The sequence below is a fragment of the Falco naumanni genome, chromosome 3 (genome assembly GCF_017639655.2).
Source record: "Falco naumanni isolate bFalNau1 chromosome 3, bFalNau1.pat, whole genome shotgun sequence".
NCBI lineage: Eukaryota > Metazoa > Chordata > Aves > Falconiformes > Falconidae > Falco > Falco naumanni.
In genome coordinates, this window is record NC_054056.1 from 6,233,922 (window position 1) to 6,255,471 (window position 21,550).

At 42.3% G+C, this 21,550-nt stretch overlaps 1 protein-coding gene across 1 annotated transcript in view; it reads left to right on the forward strand.

The window, feature by feature from the left end:
• Nucleotides 1–21,550, forward strand: part of MAN1C1 (mannosidase alpha class 1C member 1) — a 68,109-nt gene that overhangs the window by 11,762 nt on the left and 34,797 nt on the right. Inside the window, 1 exon segment of the mRNA XM_040587733.1 lies at nt 11,285–11,381. Coding sequence (XP_040443667.1) covers nt 11,285–11,381 — 97 coding nt within the window.

Consider the following 21,550-nt stretch of genomic DNA (forward strand, 5'->3'; position numbering starts at 1 on the left):
CAACTTCATTTTTATTAAAGATACAGTATTTGCCACCTGATTTGTATGATTTATTGTTGACTGTGGGACTCTTGGAAGAGTTTATCAGCCTCTGGCTAATAAATTTGCTACTGTGGTCCAAGAATTTCTTGTAACACTTTTGTAAGGTGACAACTCTGACATGAAGCTCAAGGGAGGCTGTGAGCAAGTTTCTTGTGTCTGTTATTAGCTATTACCTTTGATAAATTATTGGATTAATCTGTCCTGACTTCTTAATGCTTGAGAATTGCTGTGTTCCTCTCTTCAGAAGTTCAAATCACAAGTAACTCTTGAAAGGGAAGAGGAGGGAGAGGACAGCAATGCTCCCATCTGTCCCTCTGAGCAAGGACTACAAAGACAGATGGGGAGCAGGTGAACCAGCAAGAAATCATTAAACTAAACTCATCCTCCCAGATCTCTCCTGTTAAGCCATCCAAGTGTGAGATAAAGCACAAGGTGTGCTGGCAGTTCTCAGCTTCCCTCTTTTCTCCTGTTCCAGCATTTGGACTGAGACAAAGACAGCTTCCAAACAGATGTTTATTCTGTTCCCTAAGTCCGTTCTCACAGTGCAAAACAGGAGCAATGCAGGGTAACACTTGGCCTGTATTTAAATTTTTTTTCTTTCTTTCCTTCCTTCAGTCATCCCATCTGCTTATGACTGCTTTTTGGGCCCTTGAGCCATCCATGTGTCAAAAGCAATTCACAGTTTGCTGGTGCTGGGAAGAAAGAGGCAGATCAGATGTGTGGTCCTGAAATGGAACAAGTTAGACGTGTGTATTGAGTCACTGAGGGAACCTGTGACTGTGCTAAGTTTTTCTTCCAAAGAAAAGGACTCCTTTTGTATCGTACATATTCAGAGCTGTGATTCCTTTTTCCAGGTTTAAGGGCCTAACAGAGCCCTGTTCGATCTGTTTAGGTTGTCATTAGCCAAGGTTGTACCTCAAGCCATGGTATGAAGCCGTCAAGTCTATCCACCTGGCTCCCCAGACTGACTTAGCAGCTCCAAGTCACTCTTGTTCCAGAGGATTTTGCGGTGTCCTGAGAAATCTCTTCTTCCCCGGAGAGGAGGATCTGGCTGATTGTAAGGGTGGTCTTCACTTTTTATGTCTGAAAATGCTTTGGAAGTGTTTCTTGGGTTGAACTAGAGTTCTTCAGCTGTCCAGCTTGGGCTGCTGGATTCAGAACCTTACAGAACCCCAGCCTTCTGGTACATCATAATTTCCATGATGGTGCTTCATGGTGACTGTCAGGATTTCTGCTCTGGGCAAGGGAGGTTTTATTTACTTGTCGCAGGATGGTGCTGTGGCAGATTTACAGACAGAGGCTCTGGTCCCTGTTTAGTCGTTCACTTCCATACCCACAGAGTATTCCTGCCACGGTCCCACATCCAAGGCTGAGGAGTACAAAGCCTCATATTTTCTCTGTTTTGTTTCTTTTCATAATTGATCTGTTTGATGTCTGTCCCACAGGCTATCAAACAGGTAGGCCTAATATGTTCTAGAGACTTTTTTTCTTTTCATTACTTTCTTTGAAAAAGAAAAGAAAAACGTCCCCACACTTCTTTTTTTTTTTTTTGCCTTGCAGTCAACCCATTTTTGGTTAGTTATCACTACAGCTTTTTTAGAGCATCCCCCTGGGCTCTGGCTCTCCAGAAATGAGAATCCTGTGCAGATGGTATCTTCAGGGAAAGAGAAAATGACTTACCTTGTCATAATGCAGGTCTGGAAAAACAATCTTGCTTAGTGTTTGTGTTTCCATCCCCCTTCCCTTTTACCAGGAGGATACTATGGCGAGGAGCTGATGGATTCTGGCCTGGGTGTTTGATTGTTGTACATCACTCACCTGGAATGTTGGTCACTTTTAAGGAGAATTTGTAGTCTGTGTGTAATTAGGGATTTGTGAAGACTGTGCGGTACATGCTTGAAGGGATGTAGTTGAAATGGAAGAGCCCTCAAGGCAGCCTATAGGTGTGTCACAGTGCCCAAAATCTTAAGAGCTAGGGGAATTTCCTGCATGATTTATGCTGCAGGCACAAAGCTCAGGAGGGGGACTCTGAGGTGACATTTGAAGAAGCACAATTACTAGGCAAGTAATTTTTTTCCGCTTTCTTTCCTCAAAGCATGCTGGGATGAAATAGTAGTCACTAAGAAAAGCCATTACCAGATTGTCCAACCTAGACTTAAAAGGACTTGAAAAATCCAAATAATAGTGTCACACAAAGTGTATTGCTTGCTCTCTGGGTCCGCCTGCCGTCCTTTGTGCAGGCAACCCCTGGCAGTAGCTGTAGAAATAATTGTTGCGTGTTTGACTGACATCTCCTAATATGCAACTTTGTTAGCAAAAGTAATCTTGTGAAGTGAACCATTACGTTAGTATGTAAAGGTAATGATTTGTGACATCGCAGTAGTGTTGGGGAAAATATTTGTTTGATATGCCCCTTTGTGCATGAAAATCTGTATATATGTATTTGGATATATGGTACCTTTTCACTTCTAAAGTGCAGCACATACAATAATATGTGAAACTAGCTAGCATCATGCTAAAATATAGCACAGTGTGATGTATTTCATAGGTATATTTTAATACTTCTAAGTATCTATTATTATAATAATTATCTAATATTCCAATATTTTACAAAAAGAGATGGATTTCCTGTCTTCCATTGTTACTTGAACATATTCTGCCATCTTCTACTTTGAAAGCACTTTTAAGTGCTACAGATATATTCTCACAAGTTACACTTCCTTCTAAGAGATCTGTTTTGGGGGAAATATGAACACATGGAAGTGGTAAACGAGGGCTGAGTTCAAATTCTGCACAGTAATAAAAAAAACAACCCAGTGTTGTATAGGGACCTTACATTTCTTTTCTGATTTCCTCATACTTACAGATGCTACTGAAAGAGCTACTTCTGCATTCTGTGGTAATAACAAGGGAGATCAGAATTATTACTATGGTTTTAAGCTCATCTTTCTTGAAGTGTCCTCTCTTCAATTTTTAATCTTTCCTGTATCTCACTATTTGCTTTCTGTATGTTTGCTGGCACAACATCTTCACTTTCATCTGTATCACACAAGCTATAGTTAGATTTGCTCTTTGACATTGACCCCAATTTTTTCACAGCATGCCAAATTACCTTTTGAGTATCCATCTATGGAAGAAATCATCCCTCAAATTTAATAGGGTCGGTTCCTCTGGACATCGTGGATTGCCTTTTTGTGCCAGTTCTCTAAACCTCATGACAGCAAGTGCTTGAATAGCAGTTAGATGTAACAAGCTTAGGACAAACAGAATCTTCATCGTTTTTATTGCAGGCCTTGTTGTACAGCATCAGCTTTGGTCATGCTCTGGAATATCGTATGTTTCATCAGTTGTAGGGGCTTGGAGGGAACACAAAGCTGACAGCATTAGGGTGGTCAAGAACACAAATACCTTGTTATTTTTATTAGAATTTTCCACAAGCTTTGATTCTCGGAAGCAAAGGAGACGAGACTACAGCTTTGCTCATCTCTCTACTAAATCACCCTGTGCTTTGGTCTAGACTTGCAAATTTGTTCTCAAACCATTGTCGTCCTCTCACAGTCTAGCATCTCATTAAGGAACTAACTGCAAAATCAACTGCTCTTGCTGACATGTTTCCTGATTTAGATGCAGCTGGATCCAGCTGGGTCTTAATGCCTGAGATAGTCCTATCGAAGGATTTTTTTTAATTCCCACCCCCCCCCCCACCCCCCCCCATGGTTAAATCTAGTTGCATTAGGAATTTAATTAGGAGTTAGTTTAATTGTGTTTTGAGCTGTTCTTTCTCCCATTCAGCTTTCCTAGCAGGGGCTGTGAGTCAGGGAGACTCTGGAGTTCTATTTCTGTCCTTGTCACTAACACTAACGACCTTGGACTGCTCTGTGCTGGGGGTTTTTTCTGTTCCCCAAGTGCAAATCAGGCTTCTAGTCCTGCTTTTTTCCTGATTGTGGTAGGGAGAGAGTGCTTACCTCTGCAGATCTGAGCTGAATAGCTCTCCTTTACTCAGCTGGACTGCCTGTCTGGGAACAGCAAGCAGAAGTTTGAACCTTTTTTTTTTTTTTTTTTTTTTGTATTGCAACTTGGTGGAAGGTGATTTCTTCTAACTTCATAAAGAATTCCTCCATTACTTCCAGTGATGGATATCAGGTTTTGAGCAATGGTCTGCTGTGTCTTTGGCTATTTTGCGGGAGAGAACGAGCTGTGATAGTAACTGATGTGATAAAAAAACACCCATGCAAGTTTGAAAACAAGACTGCCAGAAATACTGAAGCGAAGGCCCACTCGCCTGTTGCTTGAATTACCGTTATATTTACTTCTAGATAAAGCGCCATGTAGCAAGTAATTCACAGTATCTATCTGTCTTCTAACACTAAACAATCACCTGATGTATTTACAGTCAGCGGGCTGACAAGGTTTGAAATTTTGTGTTAAAATCCATTAGAAAAAGCCGGAGCACATGGGAGGGGTTGTGTACTCAGGCTGGTGCTTTGGAAAAACAAACCTTTATCTTGGGTTTAAGGAAACATTGAGTAGAACCGTGGCAAAGGCAGCTGCCAAAGACCTGAGGCTTTCCTGAACTTTGGGCGTCATTCCAAAGGGTGTCTTTGCAGAAATTTGCTTTTGAGGAAGTGGGTTTGTGACAGCAATCAGTTTTGTGTTATCTGGGAGGCTGCTCAACCTCCTGCCCTGGTACGGTCGTGCATAATCCCAGTGCTCGCTTGCACGCGGCACCCTTTGACTGAGAGGTCTGTTACTGTGATGGTGCAGCTGCAGCAGAGAATTTTATACTCTCCTGAGTCAGGGACTTTGCTCAGGTCCACGCACGTTTTGCTGCTGTATCATCATCAGTGATGCCAGGTACGTGCAGACAGGCGTTGAGTTTTGACACTGAATCTGCCGCTGCCTTCTCCTGCAAAATGATCCCGGCTCCGCAAGATCAATGGGCGAAAGAATATTGAGCACAAATTCACCGAGTGAACCCAGTGCCACGCTGTTCAATAATACACATTGGTTATTTCTCTTGGTTATGCCTAGTGCTCTTAGAAGGAAAGGATGAGGTCTGTGTTGTGGAGGGCTAAGGTGAGGTACGTGGTGGTGGGACTTGCCCACGGGATGTGTGAGAAGGGTCGGGAATGGAAAGCAGAGGGGAAATACCTCGGTGAGATTGTCTTCCTTTGGGTTTGCCAGGGCTTTCATTTGGTAGTAACGGGCTCAGGTTTTACGTGCAATCGCCCCTTTACCATCAGTTAAAAGAATGATACTTTATTTAAAAGTTATAGAAATGAGGGGACGTTAGATTAACACTTACCAAGGTGAGACTCCATAATGGTTAGCCGTTGTTTGAAGGCCTGTTAAATGAAAATCTCTGCAATTCGCTCTAATGTTTTATTCAAAGGCGGAAGCTAACATGGGTGCTAGAAAGCAAGCAGGTTAGCTAGTGTGTCTCTAAATTGCTCAAGTTGCTGTTGGGATCTATTTGATTTACTGTAATCTTTAATTATAAAATGTAATTACTTTAGAATGGATTATCAATGTCGGTGTCCGTTTCTGTGGGTTGCTTGGTAACGTCTTTCGTGTACTGAAGCACTGTCTGTTCTGCAAGTTACAGGCTTTTAAACCCATGGAGTGAAAGCCTGTGGATATTGGTGTCTGCCTAAATGGAACCTTTCAATCAACTGGAGTTAACACGCAGGTTTTTTGTTATTATTCTGCCATTACGTTAAAAATTCCTAAGGACAGTGTCCCAAAAATGTAGCCTGAGAAGTTGCTCCTTTTATACTCAAGTTTTTCAAATAAATTCTAGCCTTTTTATAACATTCTGCCATGGTGTTTGTATGGATATTTATGTCTCTATGTGACAATATTAAAACCAGCAACAGATAATAAACATGGTACTATTTCATTACCTTTCCCGCAGTTAATCCTGACTTATACAAGTGTATGCAAGTCTTGATTAGAAAAAAATACCACCCATTATTCCAAATATAAATGGCTTATCCTGTTGTGTTACAGGCAGGCTTTTTCTTCTGTCTTTAAGACTGACAGTTGGTTCCTCTTCTTCTGTGCATCTGTCATCTGGCAAATGATTTTTTACACAGCTGGGGAAAATATATGGCATTATATTGCAGGTTAAAAATCCAAACTAGAACAGGGCTATTTTGGGGTAGCAAGAAGGTCAGAGATGGGAAAGAACAGGTCCTGGTTTTGCAACTGGTATGACAAGTAATCTTTCTCCAACTGTAGAGAAAGGAAGAGAAACCTGTCTGGTAATTCGCGGTGGGAAAAACCAAGTAAGAAATACAACAGGGAAATAAATCATAAAAATTACACCCACTCATCACCTTTTTTTTTTTTTTAACCCAATCCTGGAGTTTCTTAGATAGATCAATAGTTAAATATCTGAAGGGGAGTTGAAGAAAGGAGGCTAAAAAGCCACAGAAATGGTTATCTTCTGAAGATAATGGCTATGTGTGATGTTCCTTGGAAGTTCTTGAAAGGGGCTGATTGGTGGGTATATTTAGATTTCATCTTTTAAGCATTTACTAATTATCCCAGCCTAGATGGATAAAACTAATCAAATAGCTGTTTGGGAATGCTCTGCATTTTGAAATCTTCCCTGATAACAAAAGGAGGGCAAATGATAGTGTGGGGGATTTTTTTTTTCTTTTTTCTTTTTCTTTTTTTTCTCTCAACTCTCTGCCTTTTGCAAGTACATAAATCCAGGGAATTTCAGTGGTTTAGTTATTACCTATGTTGAAGAACATCAGATTTGTGCATCTCTTCAGAGTGAAAACACTTCCTTGGTCCATTTTTTATCCTGAACCCTGTTTCTGCGTTTCCTGGATCACAGAATTCGTTAAATGCATTTTTTTTTTTCTTAATTCTTCCTGACTGCCTTTCCTCTGGAGTCTGATTTGTCCGTAACCTCAGGTTCCCTGAAAATCAGTAAAGTGGCAGCACTCCAAAAATCAAGACTGTAGTACCTGTGGACAGAAATTGTAAATCCCAGCTGTTTGATGCCTCCGGTGTTACAGCCTGGGTGGCATCCAAAAAGCACCACCAGAGCGAGGAGCAGTGGTGCCCTCCTGTAGTGTGTCACGTAGGATGTGCAGAGGGTGAGTGTTACCAGCTTTCTTGTGGCTTTTATTTACTCAGTCTGGAGTGGTGATTTTTATTGTGTGGTTTGGCGTATTTGATCTTGGAAAACGTACAAATTCTTGTTGAGTTGAAACATGACAAGAGCAAATGGAAATGAGAGAACGGGCAAAGGCGTGGTAGTGGTGCAGGGGCTGCTGTGATGCACAGGTCACGTTGAGCAGATGGAGAAGCTTGGGGCATCAGTGAAAACATTAAATACTTGTAGGATTTCCTGCTGCAGTATTAGAGGGGACACAAGCACTTAGTGTTTGGCCCAGTATTTTAAAGGAGATTATTTATAAAGCTGACTTCTAAATGAAAATCTTTCTGTACATTAAATAAAAAAAAAAAATGCACTGAAAGCAGTTTTAACCTAGCCTTGTTCTACATCACTTTTTTACAATCTAAATACCACAGCGTTGTGAACCTGCAAAGGCATAGTTGAAGACCCTGAACCAGCAAATAGCTTTGTGCGGGATTTTGCTCTTAGTGCCTGGCTCTGAGTGGCTGCAGGCTGCTGCCCATCTGAAATATATACGGGCTTGAGAGCAAGATCTTTTTTTGGATTTGGATGGAGCAGAGCACAAGAAAAGGTAATGGCCTAAATGATGAAACCGATAGTGTGTGTTTTCAGAACTCAGTTTAGTTACTTGTAGTTGATTTTAATAAATAATCATCTAGCTGGGTAGCTGAAACTCTTGAAAGTAAGAAGTGGCTTACAGATTCTAGAAAAGAAAGAGCAATCTGACAAATTCAATTATAAATTTGGAAGTCTTTCCTATAAATCAGCTGAAAGCCAGGGTGATTAGAATTTCAGGGCCAAATAGATAATTGGCTATTAGATGGCAGATGGCACACTAGTAAGAACAAAATCTAAAATTATGGATCTATTTCCATAATTTTTGTGGTTCTGGTGCCATTTTTCAAATCTAAAGTGGCATAATGTTAATGCTGACGTATTGTGATCTGTCATGACTAGAATGGCATAAAATATTCACTTCTAACCTTGGCGTCTCATCAGAAAGCTGACTTAAAACTCCTCGCTATGCAAATTTCCATTTTGCACCTCTCTGCTCCATCCCCTTCCATTTCAGCCTGGTATTTGGAACCTCTGTCAGAGGAAGTTTCTGAAAGCTCCATTTCAGTCCTCCGTACGGGATATAAATGTGGAGTCCCCACTTTTAGAAACTTGATGAATCTCTTTAGTGGTTTAGAAGTTGAACTGCTAAATTTGGATTGGAAGACAGCTGCAGAAAGCCAGAATGGGCAGAATGGCACAGATGCTTTTGGCTTTTAAACTTTTCCAGTTGCTGCTTTTGGACCCGTCATTAAGGGAGGAAAGCTTGATCTTGGAAAATGAAAGGGTACCTCATTATGCATCTTGCCTCCCAAATATACAGGGTTTAAAAGCAGTGAGCAAAATTTTGTTCATGTAAAGGAAAACTGACAACGCTTTAGTATGACGAGGCAGCGTATCCAATCTCATCCATCCTCTGTCTGCCTGATTATCAGCTCAGGACAGAACAGAGAAGGAGAGTTTTAAGACACTGCAGCCAACACAGCTCAAGAAATCATTTTGTAGTGGAACTTTTTGCAACACCGTGACAAATGCAGCTTAAATGCTTGAATAGGCAAATTAAGAATAGATGTATTTATTCAAATAGCACTTGTGAATCCTGTGTGAAGTGAGTCACTTTGGAGAGTCTGTCAGCAGGCCTCATGCAGTCCCTCCCTGTGTGAGAAGAGAGAAGGAAAGAAGGAGATCTCCCTTGGATAAATGGCAGTTGAAGGGAAACACGGGGTAGTTTTCTTGCCTGTGGTGGAGTGTCAGTGAGCTCTGGATCCCAGAGAGCCATCTGCGCCAGTGTGGTGGAGGTGCCTTGGTTTCTCACGTGCTTTGAAGAAGAAACTTCAGACCTTCTGGAATGGAGGGGTTAAAAAGGTTGAGGGAAGGAAATAACTTCAAATTTCATACTCAGCTTAAAATGAGGCGGATTCAGAATTACAGCGTTAGGAGTTTTGTGCAACAAAATAATTTCCACATCCTCTCCATGTCTAGGCTCTCTATGTGCCAGAAGGGTGGGTCCTCCTTCCTCAGCTCTGATTTAGAAGAGAAGTGAACCAAGCAGATCGCTTAGCCGTTTCCTTTTCGGTGCACAAGCCCTGTGGCTCACTGTGGGAAAGCTGGCTTTGTGGAAACAGCATCTTTCATGCAGTAAACTTCAGGATCAAGCTCTGAGACGTAAAAGCATTTTCTCGGTACCATCAGAGAGAGTGTAGAGTTCCTCAAAGATTTGCCCTGTTACGTTAAAGCAGTATGAGAATTTCCCATTTAGAATAATGCTGCCACTTACAAAACCCCAGAGACTTAGCAAAAATGAAATGAACACCCTGAGTCATATGACTGAGGCATGTTTGACTGAATTTTGTGAAGGGTTTCTTCTTCTTCCCCCCCACCTCGGTCATTATTTAGTTTTCTCGGAGCAGAGTGCTCCAGTGACTAATGGATCCCACACTGAGTTTTTAAAACCCAAGTTGACTTTATTTGTTTGTCCAACGTTCCTTCTTCTGGTGGTGTTGGAGTCTGAATGTTGTCAATCAGTTCAGTAAATGTTTATTCTCTAGCTTGGTGAAACTTTACTTTGGAAGCTTGATGTTTAAAAAGGGGAGGGGGGGGAAATCTGGTGATGTGGCTTTTTGTGTATGTGTGCTAATTAAGGAGGATAGTGCCAGAGGCTTGCAATGTTAGGTTTGTGAAACGCACAGCTGGAGGGAAGGACAAAAGTAAGAACTGAAATAACAGTAGGAATTTCAGACCAAAGTAACCTGCATATTCTGATCCCAAAATAGAGCTGTAAATGCTGTTGCAGACACTAGACGGGGGCACTCTGTGGAGGAATGATTTGTTTTAAACTGTCATTTTCTCTGAAATGTCTTGTTTTGAGTGAAGCGTTTTAGAAGACTTCTATCTTTGTTGAGCGGCGGTGGAGAATATTGTTGATTCTCTGAAGCTGCCTTCTTTCCCTTTGTTATCTGACTTTTTTCTAGGGATTGAATCAAAGAATGTACAGGTCACTCCGATGCTGGGGCTGAAACTGCTCAGAGCCAGCCTGTGTGGATTATAAAAGGGAGCTTTATTTAAGGCACTCTTTAGAAGCTGACAAGTCCTAGTCTTTCCTAGCTGAAGAGAGGATACTTGCAGGTTTAATTTTTCCTGCCAGCTGGAGCCAAAGGGGCGGGAGGACAGAAAAAGCTGTGCTGGTGTATGTGTGTGTGTGTGTTTTGGAACTTGCACAAACACACTGCCTTGCAGTCCTCCGGGAAAGGTTAATGTGCTGAGCCCGGGCAGGACAGTTCAAATGTCCCAAAAGGAATTGTTTGAGTTGGAGGGTGTTTCTCAGAAATCACCCAGCCCATCTGCAGGGTTCTTTCAAGAGGGCACGTTTGAGTTTGGATAGCAAGATACCAAAATGCAATGGATTTCCCTTTTCTCCTTTATAAATGTATTCTGTTCATTAATAGAAAGAAAACTTCTGTGCAGTCCTTAAACAAAGACCAATTTCTTCCTTTGCTCACCGCAGTGTTAAGTGCGTTGTGTACCTCCATGGTGCTGCATTGCCAAAGTTATGCGTGTAACTGCTGCAAGGTGGACACGTAGTAGGTGGTTTTGCAGTTTGATCAAGTTACATTTTCACTATCATAAAGAAATGTGAAAACCTGGAACATAACATCGCTATACTTAGGGACGTATCAGCTTTGGCCTTACATTTTTAAGCCCGTTTGCATTACCATTGTGAAATACTGATACTCTGTGAAAAAGGTCAGAAATTCAGAGATGGAGACACCTTTCTAAAATTCGCACTTGGTTCACACAGATCAGGGAAAAAGTGGACTCTTGCTGTGTTGGATACTGTGGTACTTACTTCTGAAATGTCCCAGTCCCAAGTTCCACACCAGGAGCATTCAGTGTGAATTAAGATTTTATAATTAACAGGCCATTGGTTGCCAGGTTTAGCAGTGAACGAGAAACTCCCATTTGTTCCCAGACCTGATGTTCAGAAAACTTTCAGTTCTGTTAAGTGCTTTAATTCAATTTTTCTTTTTACAGATGATGAAATTTGCTTGGGATAACTACAAACAATACGCACTCGGGAAAAATGAACTGCGACCGCTAACTAAGAACGGCCACATCGGTAATATGTTTGGTGAGTTCTGAATCAATTTTACTGCAATTTCATTGAATTTTTTAAAGATCACATGTCCACATCAGTTCCTTTCTCTGCAATGCAGTGAGGTATCTGTAACAGCTTTGGCCTCTTTGCTCTTTCCACTGTTACGAAGCAAGACTTTCAGCACAGCTCCTAGGGGCTACCTATCCATATCCCATTGCTCGGAATCTCATTCCTACAGCATTTCTCAGTGCCCAGCCTGTATCACCTCTGTACAGATCTAGCACCAAACGTCTCTGGGAACAGTGCTGAAACCAGTGTCTTTACTAAAACATGAAGTCAGTCCAAACCTGACAATGCTGCTATTTGTCTAAGCTTGTAGACATCAGGACCTGACCAAACAGAGCATTTTCTCTCGTTGCTCCACTGTTGAGCAAGATGTGAATTCCATGAAATATTGAGTAAGTGAATCAATATTAAAGGCTCTTTATGCTATGTGCTTACTGGCTTGTATAATTTCACTTTTTAGCAGATCACCTTTTTTTTCCTGTGAGCCACTTACATAATTTCAGTGCTGTTCATTTCCCTGCTCATTCTGGTGGGATACTTTTTGGGACATAAATTGTCTTTTTCCTCAGTTGCCCTCAAAGCGGTTCACTGTTCTTCTCACTCTGCCCTAGCTTGGCCTTGCCTGCACAGGTTGTGCCATGGTGAGAAGGCCAGCAGAATCTGCTTTAGCAGCCCTTTCCCACCCGTCCTTGGGGGAATACTTGCTGTACAGAGGTCTCTTGGCTTCTTTCTACGGGAGTCTCTTTTGCAGAGATTATCTCCCAGAGTCCCTCTCCCAGATTAGGGTAGAATAGAGTTTTATTTAGCGGGCAAATTATCTGTGGCCTTTATTTCCTCAGGGCAAAGGGACTGGACTAATACAGTTTGAAGAAACGCTGCCATTCCTGTTTCTGCAACTCTCTAGGTGCCCCAGTCCCCTACATCAGGTTCATGACATGGGTGTGATCTTTCAGACTATAGATGTGAAGATCTACTGCTTTGTGTGGAGACTGAGTACAGCCTCCTACGCTGGCCTCATTAGCTTTAGGGAGCTATTAGATGTGTGTGAAAATGAAGGCTCAAAGCTGGAAACAGCATCACATGTCTTCTAGGGTGGCCAGAACCTTGAAGAGCAGCAGCCCCATTTGGCCTCTGGACTGCAAGGGCAGGTGGCCCTGATGATGATGGCAGAGGAAGGGCTGGCTTTTAATTTAGCCATAGCACGGGGAGAAACCTTGGTGTTCTGCTTCTGGTGCCGCCATCAAGTCCTTTTATTGCCTCAGATGTGCCTCTTAAGTTCCTGCAGAAGTACCAGGAGAGTTAACTCACATCTGGTTGTGCAATACTGTGAGTTGCATGGAAGCTGCGTTGACGATTGCTGTGGTATCTGGAGGATAACCCAGCAGTTTTGGAAGTGTGCCTTGAACTAGCACAAGCTGTGTGTGACCAGCCACTGCTTTTGCCCAGTCTCGCTTTGTCGGGAGCAGTGATTTGGGTTGGTTTGTCCTTTGCCTTCCTCTTCAAACAACCCACGAATACGCGGGTTTCTTACTTGAGAATCTGCCTTAACTTCAGCACTAAGTTAAGCACTTTGCAACTTTTCCGTTCTAGCAAGCTTGTCAAAATTCCTCAAGGAGCGTGCCTATGAACAGACAAAAATACTGAAAGCTTTTAAATGTATTTGTCATGCTAAAACAATTGGCAGTACTTGTGCTTGTTTGTAGCGTGCCTGTGAGCACTCTCAAGGAAAATGCTTTGGAGCCCAAGGATTTGCAGGCAATTGCAGAAAAGAAGCTACATGGTACATTTCAGCCTCTTAATAGGCTTTTCCTCCTTTTAACTGTGGCTGGTAAAGAACAGAAGCATGAGGCAATCCATTGCTGCAGCCATCTATCCCTCTTGCCTTCAGAGACTTCAGCAATTAGGACAGGGCACTGTTTGCCTTCTTCATTGTTGCCCATTCCCCCTCCGGTCACATCATGCATCTTCTTATTCCAAACTACAGATGTAATGGAGGCAAATCGGGTACTCTCCAGGCTGGAGGTGTCAATATTAAGCTGAGATTTTCTGCAGCTGCTTCCATGTAGGAGGGAAGGAACCTCTTTAGGGCTATTCTCAAGTATTTTTGTGTGCATGAGAAACAATCGAGTTCTTCAAGGGTGATACGTTTTCCTGTTGTGGATGTGGTGCTTGCTTGTAGCCTAGCCTTCAGTTTAGCAGCTTCACCCTGGAGGAAGTGGGGAGCTGCTCTTTATCAAATATTCTCTCTAATCAAAGTAGAAATACAAAATAAACACTCACCTTCTGCTCTTACATAGCATTCTGCTTCTCTTAACAGCAATGAGCTAGCATCCCTCCCCAGTGTCTGCCCAGATGGCAGGAAAATGACAAGCGGAAAAGCTCTTGCATCTCCACCCCAGTTAATCTCCTTTCTCCTCTGCCTTGGAAGGTGGAAGCTTGCATCTGGGAGAGTAACTGTACAGTTCCCATACTTCTTCATATAGAGTTCAGACTCACCCACTACCCAAGTAAATGCTAGGCTGCTGCACACCCTGGAAGGCAGCGTTCCCACTCACGTGGGCTTTGATCCGGTGACTTAGTCTTAGGTTCCTAGTTGTGATTGATGCTGCCCAGATCCTCTTCCTAGGGCATCAATTTCATCAAGATTCTCCCATGTTGTGGATGTAGCTTAATGGTACAGAAGTCTTCTGATTTCTGTCATTTATAATCATTGCAACTTGAAAGCCCTTTCATTAAACCCACTAGTTGTGGTTCTTTGGTAATTATTTATTTATTCATCCGTGATGCCTGTGGTAAGATGTGCCATGCTAAACATCCCATCCCATGCCCTCCAGTCGGGTAAACATGTTTTATACTTGCAGCCATTTCAGATATGTGATGATTTCCCTCGAAATTATGCCATGGAAATGGGCAAAGCATACTGCTAGTGTGGAAGGATGATCTCTGTTAGAACAAAACCTGCACCACAAGGTTCCAATGTGAGTGACTGCACAACTGTGGAGTTTTCAGAATTATCTGCAAAATTTCTCTCTGTGCTTAATCTCACTCAAGAAAGACCTGCAGAGTATCTGGCTGCTGTTAGAATCAGGCCCCAAACATGCTTGCTTAGGAGAACTATTCGAGAAAAATTACACAACAGGGCTTGTGGCTAGAGATCCACAGGTATGTTTTCTGTTCCCAGTGCTGATCTAGTTACTTTAACCCTTTTTATGCCAGCATCTTAACATTCCTATTTTTGGTGTTGTGAGCATTAAATTAATGGATGTTTGCAAAGCATGTTGAATTCCTTGGAGTGAGGCTGCTGGAGAGGGCGACCGTATTATGTAGTGCAGCGCTTGAAATGCACCTGTCACTGTGATATCCAGCATTAGATAGCTGAATTATTATTCTGCCCGCTCCCTGGGTCTGTCATAGCCACTTATTTTTCTGACAAAATGTTTTTAAAATCCTGTTAGATTTACAGAGTTTCTCTAGCTATGGGAGAGTGAGCTGGCATCTATTTCTGCTCATGCATCAGCTGAATTGTCAGTTAGATTTTGATTGCACAGTCTTTTAACAATGATAAGGTAAGAAGCCTGATTTTCAGATATCTCTTGAAGTGTGCAGTGCTGGCAGCAGAAGAATCCTTCTTTGACTTATAACCTGAGCCAATTTGCTCTGAAATCAGTGACAGCAAGTAAATATGGAACCTTGCTGTGGTGTTAGACAGTCTTTTTTCACCACCTAACTTCACATTAGTATATTAATTTTAGTATAAAAATAGAAGTCCTTTAACTAGGTTCCCCCCCTTTTTTCCTCTCTCCCCACTTGAAATCACACCTAAAATTATGAATTGCCTTGTCACAGCCATTGCTTCTCTCAGCATATGCTGAATTTGTGCATCGTTGTGAAGCTCAGTAGCTTCACCTGATGTGAATCCATGTGACAACTGTCACATCTAGGACACAGCCAGGTCACCAGAGCTGGATGACAAAGATCTGACAGCAGCTGGATCTAAAAGATGTAAGGCGTTTAGGCTTCGTCCTCGTGTAGGACCCTCCATGTTGTTCCACATTTGATTGCTTGGTGACAGAGTACACAGGGCTATCTGCACAGGCTGGGTGTCAGTTCTTGGAAAAAATCAGTGGCTGCTTAGGCTGTGTTTGTGTACTCAGCTCAGACTTTGGCCTGAACTGTCCTAACAGTTTGTTTTGAAGGCAGGTCATTGGTCTCGGTTGCCTGGAAATAGTGCTGCTTTGGCTCTCCGGGATAAAAAAAGGGTTTGAAGTGGCTGGGGAAGAAGAGTAGTGGCCACATGAATATATACAGAGAGGCCTCTAGAACGTACCAAGTTGATTGTCCTGAGATTCAGAAACCTTCAGGTTTTTTTCTCCCTGGCAGGTGCAGTGCAATCCTAGTGGACTTTCTCACTGCACTGTGACACTATCACCTGCCCAGTCTCTGATCTGGATGGAGATCCAAGTAACATCTCTCTCCACTGGGCTTACACCACCCAGCTGCTTTCACAGGAACTTCTGACAGCAGCTAGAGTGCTCTTTGACCGCCACCTCAGGTGCTGGGCCTCACTGGACACAAAAGGCTCCACACCCTGCAGCTAGTCCCTTCAGCCATCCAGTCTTGCTTGTTGAGCCAAACATTTTCCAAATACCTGCTTCCTTCATCAGTGATTTAGCTAGGGAAACCATGAAGCAAGCAGGAAATGTGCCCACCTCAATTAGAAGCAACAGGAGTTGATGTATGAACATTTAACGTGGGAAAGGTAATTGGATGAAAATACTAATTTAGCAACATTCTAACTACCAGAAGAGAAATGGTAACCTCCAATTGTGCAATCACTTGGTGCAGCTTTTCTGTTCTATGAATCTGTTTCCCTGTGATCACAAAATTACAAAACCTTGGAGTGTCTTTTTATGTGATTAAAATATTAATAATAATAATAATAATAATAGCTCTCTGAATTTGTATGCGGAATTGTTCCTGCTGCCTATTGCAGATGACATTAGACTGTTGGCTCCATGGGCTCTTTGAAGAGAAAAATATATTGTAATGAAGATGTTGCTCCCTGGCATCATCATCTTTTTTTTTTTTATGTATAATGTTACCCAGTTGAATATTGTTTTCAGGAAGGACATTTTGAGTTGACATTGGCTTTTGCTGTCACTGAAATCTGTGGCAATAAACTTCTTTCCTGTCAGCAGGAAGCAGTGAATCAGGATATCCCCCAAATATCAAACTCATTGGAGACCGGTCGCATGATTCATGTTAAAGCTGACATTTACCCCTGTTATGGGGTTTTCTTCCCCTGCTCTCCATGTGCCAAAGATCATGCCTTCCAGACACCAAGGATTGTCATTTATACTGCAGGAGATCTGTTCTCACTCTGCTCTCACCTTGGGTCATGCTGAGAACGGTGGCTTCTAAATGATTCTCTGATTGTATGATTCTGTGATTCCTTTAAATGTGCCGTTTCAAGCATTAGCTCAATCATCAGGGCTCCACTGAACCCTAAACCTCACACAGAGAGATTTAAGCTTATTACAGTGGCTCAGCTGACAGGTAGTAACTTGTCAGCTTGAAATACTCATTTAAAAAGTTTAAACAGAAAAAAAATTATTAATGTCTCACATAGTGGCCTGGGGCCTTCTTCAGACACCTTTGCTTGTCAAAGCTTTTATTCTGAGGCTGAACTAGACCTGATAGCTCCATTGTGGCAGCAGTTCTTGAAAAAAAAAAATTATTTGAACCAAATGGTTTCATCTCCCTTCAGCTGAGATTTACATCTTGGAAAACAAAAAACAAACTTGGAAAATTCAGTGGGGAACAGCCTTGGCCTAAGATGCGAAGCATTTATGCACGTTGCAGTGTCTCTCTGCGTTCAGCCCTTTGGATCGAAGGACAGCTGCAAAGATTGGACAGCAAGGGTTTGGTCTGGGCCTGTCTTTAGCAGGAAACCGGGCAAACTTCACATTATCTCAGTGTAAAAGCCATTAATCATCCCAGGCTTCCTCATGAGTTTCATGAACTTTCCATTGACCCTGAACAGAGTTTTGAGTTTAATGAGGCCTAAAAGTACGAGAGTGTCTTGGGATTTGTCAGAACTGCTTTGCACAGCAAAATGGAGGAGAAGGAAACAACAAAAAAAATTAGAAAAACAGCCATTAAAGTAGCAAATCAAAGCAGAAAAAGGAAGAAAATTGTGTTGAGATGTTGTGACTAGAGAGTGGTTTTTGGGACCTCTTTTCAGGATGCTGAGGAGCAGAACGTACAGCGGTGTGGAGGAAGCAAGCCACGCACGAGCAGCCCTGTTACCATGTAGACAGGGGAGCCGTCCAGGCTGTAACTGGTTTTTTTCCCCTTTTTTCAGACTCTAGGGGCTGCATTTCAAAATACAATGAGCTTTAAGTTTTTTCTCCTGGCCCCCACCCCACTCCCCCAAATCACCCCGTTATGGATGTTGTTTGTGCCTCATTCTGGACACTAATTATGCGGAAATAATTGTCTAATCTTCAGAGATATTGAGCGTGTGATTAAAAGGCAGCCAACTGAGAGTGGGTGTAGTTGGACTGCTCACTGATTCTTCTCTGGATTCTGAAGGCGGTGGTGGCAACTCCACAGCGAAAGCTGAGTTGGAGGTTTGGCACTTCCAACTGGCTTGAACTAACATCCAGCATCCTCTCCAAGGATCTTAATGGCCCCCCTCTGTGCCGACTTGATAATAACACAGAATATACAGAGCTGAATACCCGACTGCACAGGTACCTCTGCTTTGGTCAGAATATATCTTTCATATATATATATATTTCTAGCCACCACATGCAGTCAGATGCTTTACGTAGTTTCAGCTGCAGGCGCAAACCCACTTGCAGACATACGCTACCAGAAACTACATTAAAAAGCAGAGCAAGTTAAGAATATTTTTTAAATGTGCTGTTAGCTATGCCTTTTGATGTTGGAAATATCTTGAGACTTCTGGTTTCTTACCTTTACCCCTCTGTATTTAGCTTTTCCTTGTTTATTCAAAGGAGATGGGTAGCTATAAACTGTGTAGCAAAAACCTGATCTTCTTGGGTTTTAATTCACTGCTTTTCCGCTCTTGAAACTTGTGAAGAGATTAGGCAGGTTCAGAACTGGCTTTGCTGTGCTAGATTTCACATTTATAACTTAACTGCTTTATCGTGTCTCTTTTTGTGCTACTGCTTAAGTTTCTTGCCACCTTCATTATGTATCTCATTGGATATTCATCTGGATTAGTGTTAGACTTTGACATTTTTCTATTCACCTTTAGGAGATCGCATTTCAAATGGCTCCGGCTACAGAATTTCTATAATTTTGCCAGGCACTTGTTTCCAGTATTTTCTCTTTATTTCTGCTGCCTTTTGGGATGAGAGAAGTCTCTCATCTCACTTAATCAGTAGGAGTAACGTCATCCCATAGGATGTCAACTTACAGATTTGTCACTGGTTTCAAGGTTGGATCTATGTGTTCAGAATATTGTGGTGGGCATTTGTCATTTGAAGACCTTTAAACTTTTTAAAAATACTCTCTTTTAGCCTCTCAAGATTGTTCTTGTCTCTAGAGAGGGTTTTTTGGAAGTTCAAGAAAATCCCTTAGCCTTTGCTTGAGGCATCATTGTGAAAAATAGGGAGGATTTTTTTTGGACTTACTAAAATTGTTCATCCTTCTTTTGATATTTTATCCTCAAAAAATCTACCGCACCCTAACATACTTCATATGCAGCTCCCAAAAGAAAAAAGGAGAAAAACCTCAGTGCAGGAAAATGAAGATGTTTCAAGAGAAAGTTCTAAAGGCAGAGGTTGTTTCCCTACGAATTTCAATATACCCATAATATCCTTGCTCTGATACAAACATGCAATTAAGAACACCTAAGTTACGCCTATTTCCCGCCACAGTGCTTTTATCTGAATACGTGATTACATAGGGTTATCATTTCTTCACAGAGCTGGAGGATGGGAAGGCACAAATTATGTGAGTACTAAAGTGTAGGGTGGTCCAAGAGCACAGCATTCCCAGTGATGGTCCTCACATCAGCCTTGATTGTCTTTCATCTTAATTTCCAAAGTCAAATCTGTGTTGTGTTCTGCAAGCAAGAGCAGATAATTCAGGAACAAAGAAACTGAGGATCGAGTTTTGCCTGTACGTGAGAGCAGAGCGTTTTCATTGACTTCACCGAGGCCTTCTTCAGGCATCTGGAAGTGGAAGTCGCCTTCAGGCATTAAAATTAACACCTTTCGACTAGGCTAGAACATTCCTTCTCTCTTGGCAGGCTGCATCCTGGTTGCTGTGGGAACAAGCATTTTTAATTTCCTGACTTCTGTGTACATCCAAAATTGTAACTGTGATGTACTCTGTCACTAAGGTAGCTTTGGGGGTTTGCAGGGAACGGAGCCATCAGAAAGTATCTTTTTGTAGCACTTCCTTCCCTCAGAATCACTTTGGTGCATCTCCAAGGGGTATCTTCATGAGGCTTTTTGGAGACCTGCAGTTCTCATTCATCTTTCTGAGTAATCACAGAATATAAAAGGAACAGTGAGAGGTCGTTCAGTCCTTCCTTTCTTAAGCCATCCCTAAACTACCCCACGGCGGAAAGTTCATCGCAGGCATTCTGCTTCGGTGCTTTACAGTTTTAAAGCTTGTGCTGGGATCTGACCTTGCTCTCCTGTGGAACATTAAGCTGTGACTTCCTGGCCTCTCCCCGTGGATAGGGAGGATGGTTTACCATCTTACTCTCTGCAGCATCACTCTGTGTCTTTGCAAAGTGTTGCCAAGTTCCCTTCAGTCTTCTCCTCTCAAGGCTGAGTGGCCCCAGACCTTTCCAGCTTTAATTGTAGGTCCCATTCTGTGGCCTTCTCAGTGCCACTGCTCCCCTCTGAAGTCTTCAGATGAGCCAAATGTTTCTTGAAGTGGGCTCTGTGTCCTGGGAGGCTTTGCCAGTGCAGAGTGGAGTGCAAGAGCCCTTCCATGCCTTGCGCATGGCACGTGCTGTTTACCCATGCTGGAGTCAGGTTGGCTCCTTTTTGCACATTACAACATTGTTAATTGGAGCTGAATTTGTGATCTGCTGTAGCCTCAGTATCGTTTTCTTCAGAGTGCCAACTAACCATTTTTTCCTTATGCTTCGTGGTTCGTTGTTCTTCCCTCAGGGTGAAATACATTGTGTATCCTTATTGAATTGCATCCTGGTTATTTCAGAGACTTTTCCTGATTCGCTGAGATTATTTTGATATCTAATCCTGTCAAGCAACATACTGGAGAGCATTTGGAGGCTTTCAGCTGGGGTCTTGTTGGTGTGACTTGAACAATATGGGAGAGAAAAGGAAGAATATGGGCAGATGGTTCCAAGTGATGGAGTTATCATGACTTAATGTGTTCCTCCTCATCAGCTGGGACATGGTGATGGACCATTTGTATTCTCCTGACCCATTGCATCCAAAATACATAAAATGTATTCAGATTTTTTTCATTGTTGATTATTAGGTATCTTAGTTCAGCTGGTGACCAGTAACTTCAGTGCTTGGCAGTATCTGGATTGAGAGCAGGTGTCCAGGCCCAGCACCTCCCATTCTGTTGCATACTGAACAGAAAAATTAATCCTATTAGCTTTATTTTGAGGCAAAGAGCAGTTTCATTCCTGTATCTCTGAATTCTTCTCTCACACCTGGGCTTGTGTTATGGACCAGATGATTTCTGTGAACACGCTGTGGGAGGTGATGTTTGCTTGTCTGGACTGTAGATAAAACCACATCAGGGATATGAGCAGTTTTATAACTCAAACTGGAATGCACTGTCTGTTCTGCAAAGCCCATCCAGAGCATATCTTATCTGCTGAGGGAAAAATGCCATCTAGAGTTACAAGCTGCATGTGCTGTCATAATACATCTGCCACAGCCGCTTTTTGGGAAGTGTGTTTGGAAGATAGAAGGGCATCTTCCTCACGATTATTACAATGAAGCATCTCTCCTTTGAATTCTGAGATGAATTAGCAGTCTCTGCTCATTAACTGCTTCCTATGTCTCTCAAAGTCCATGGATAACAGTTGCAGGCAGGACGTGTGTGTTTGTTTTAATAGGCCTGCTGGGACCCCTCACATTAAATGATGCAAGTCCTCAAGGAGGTAT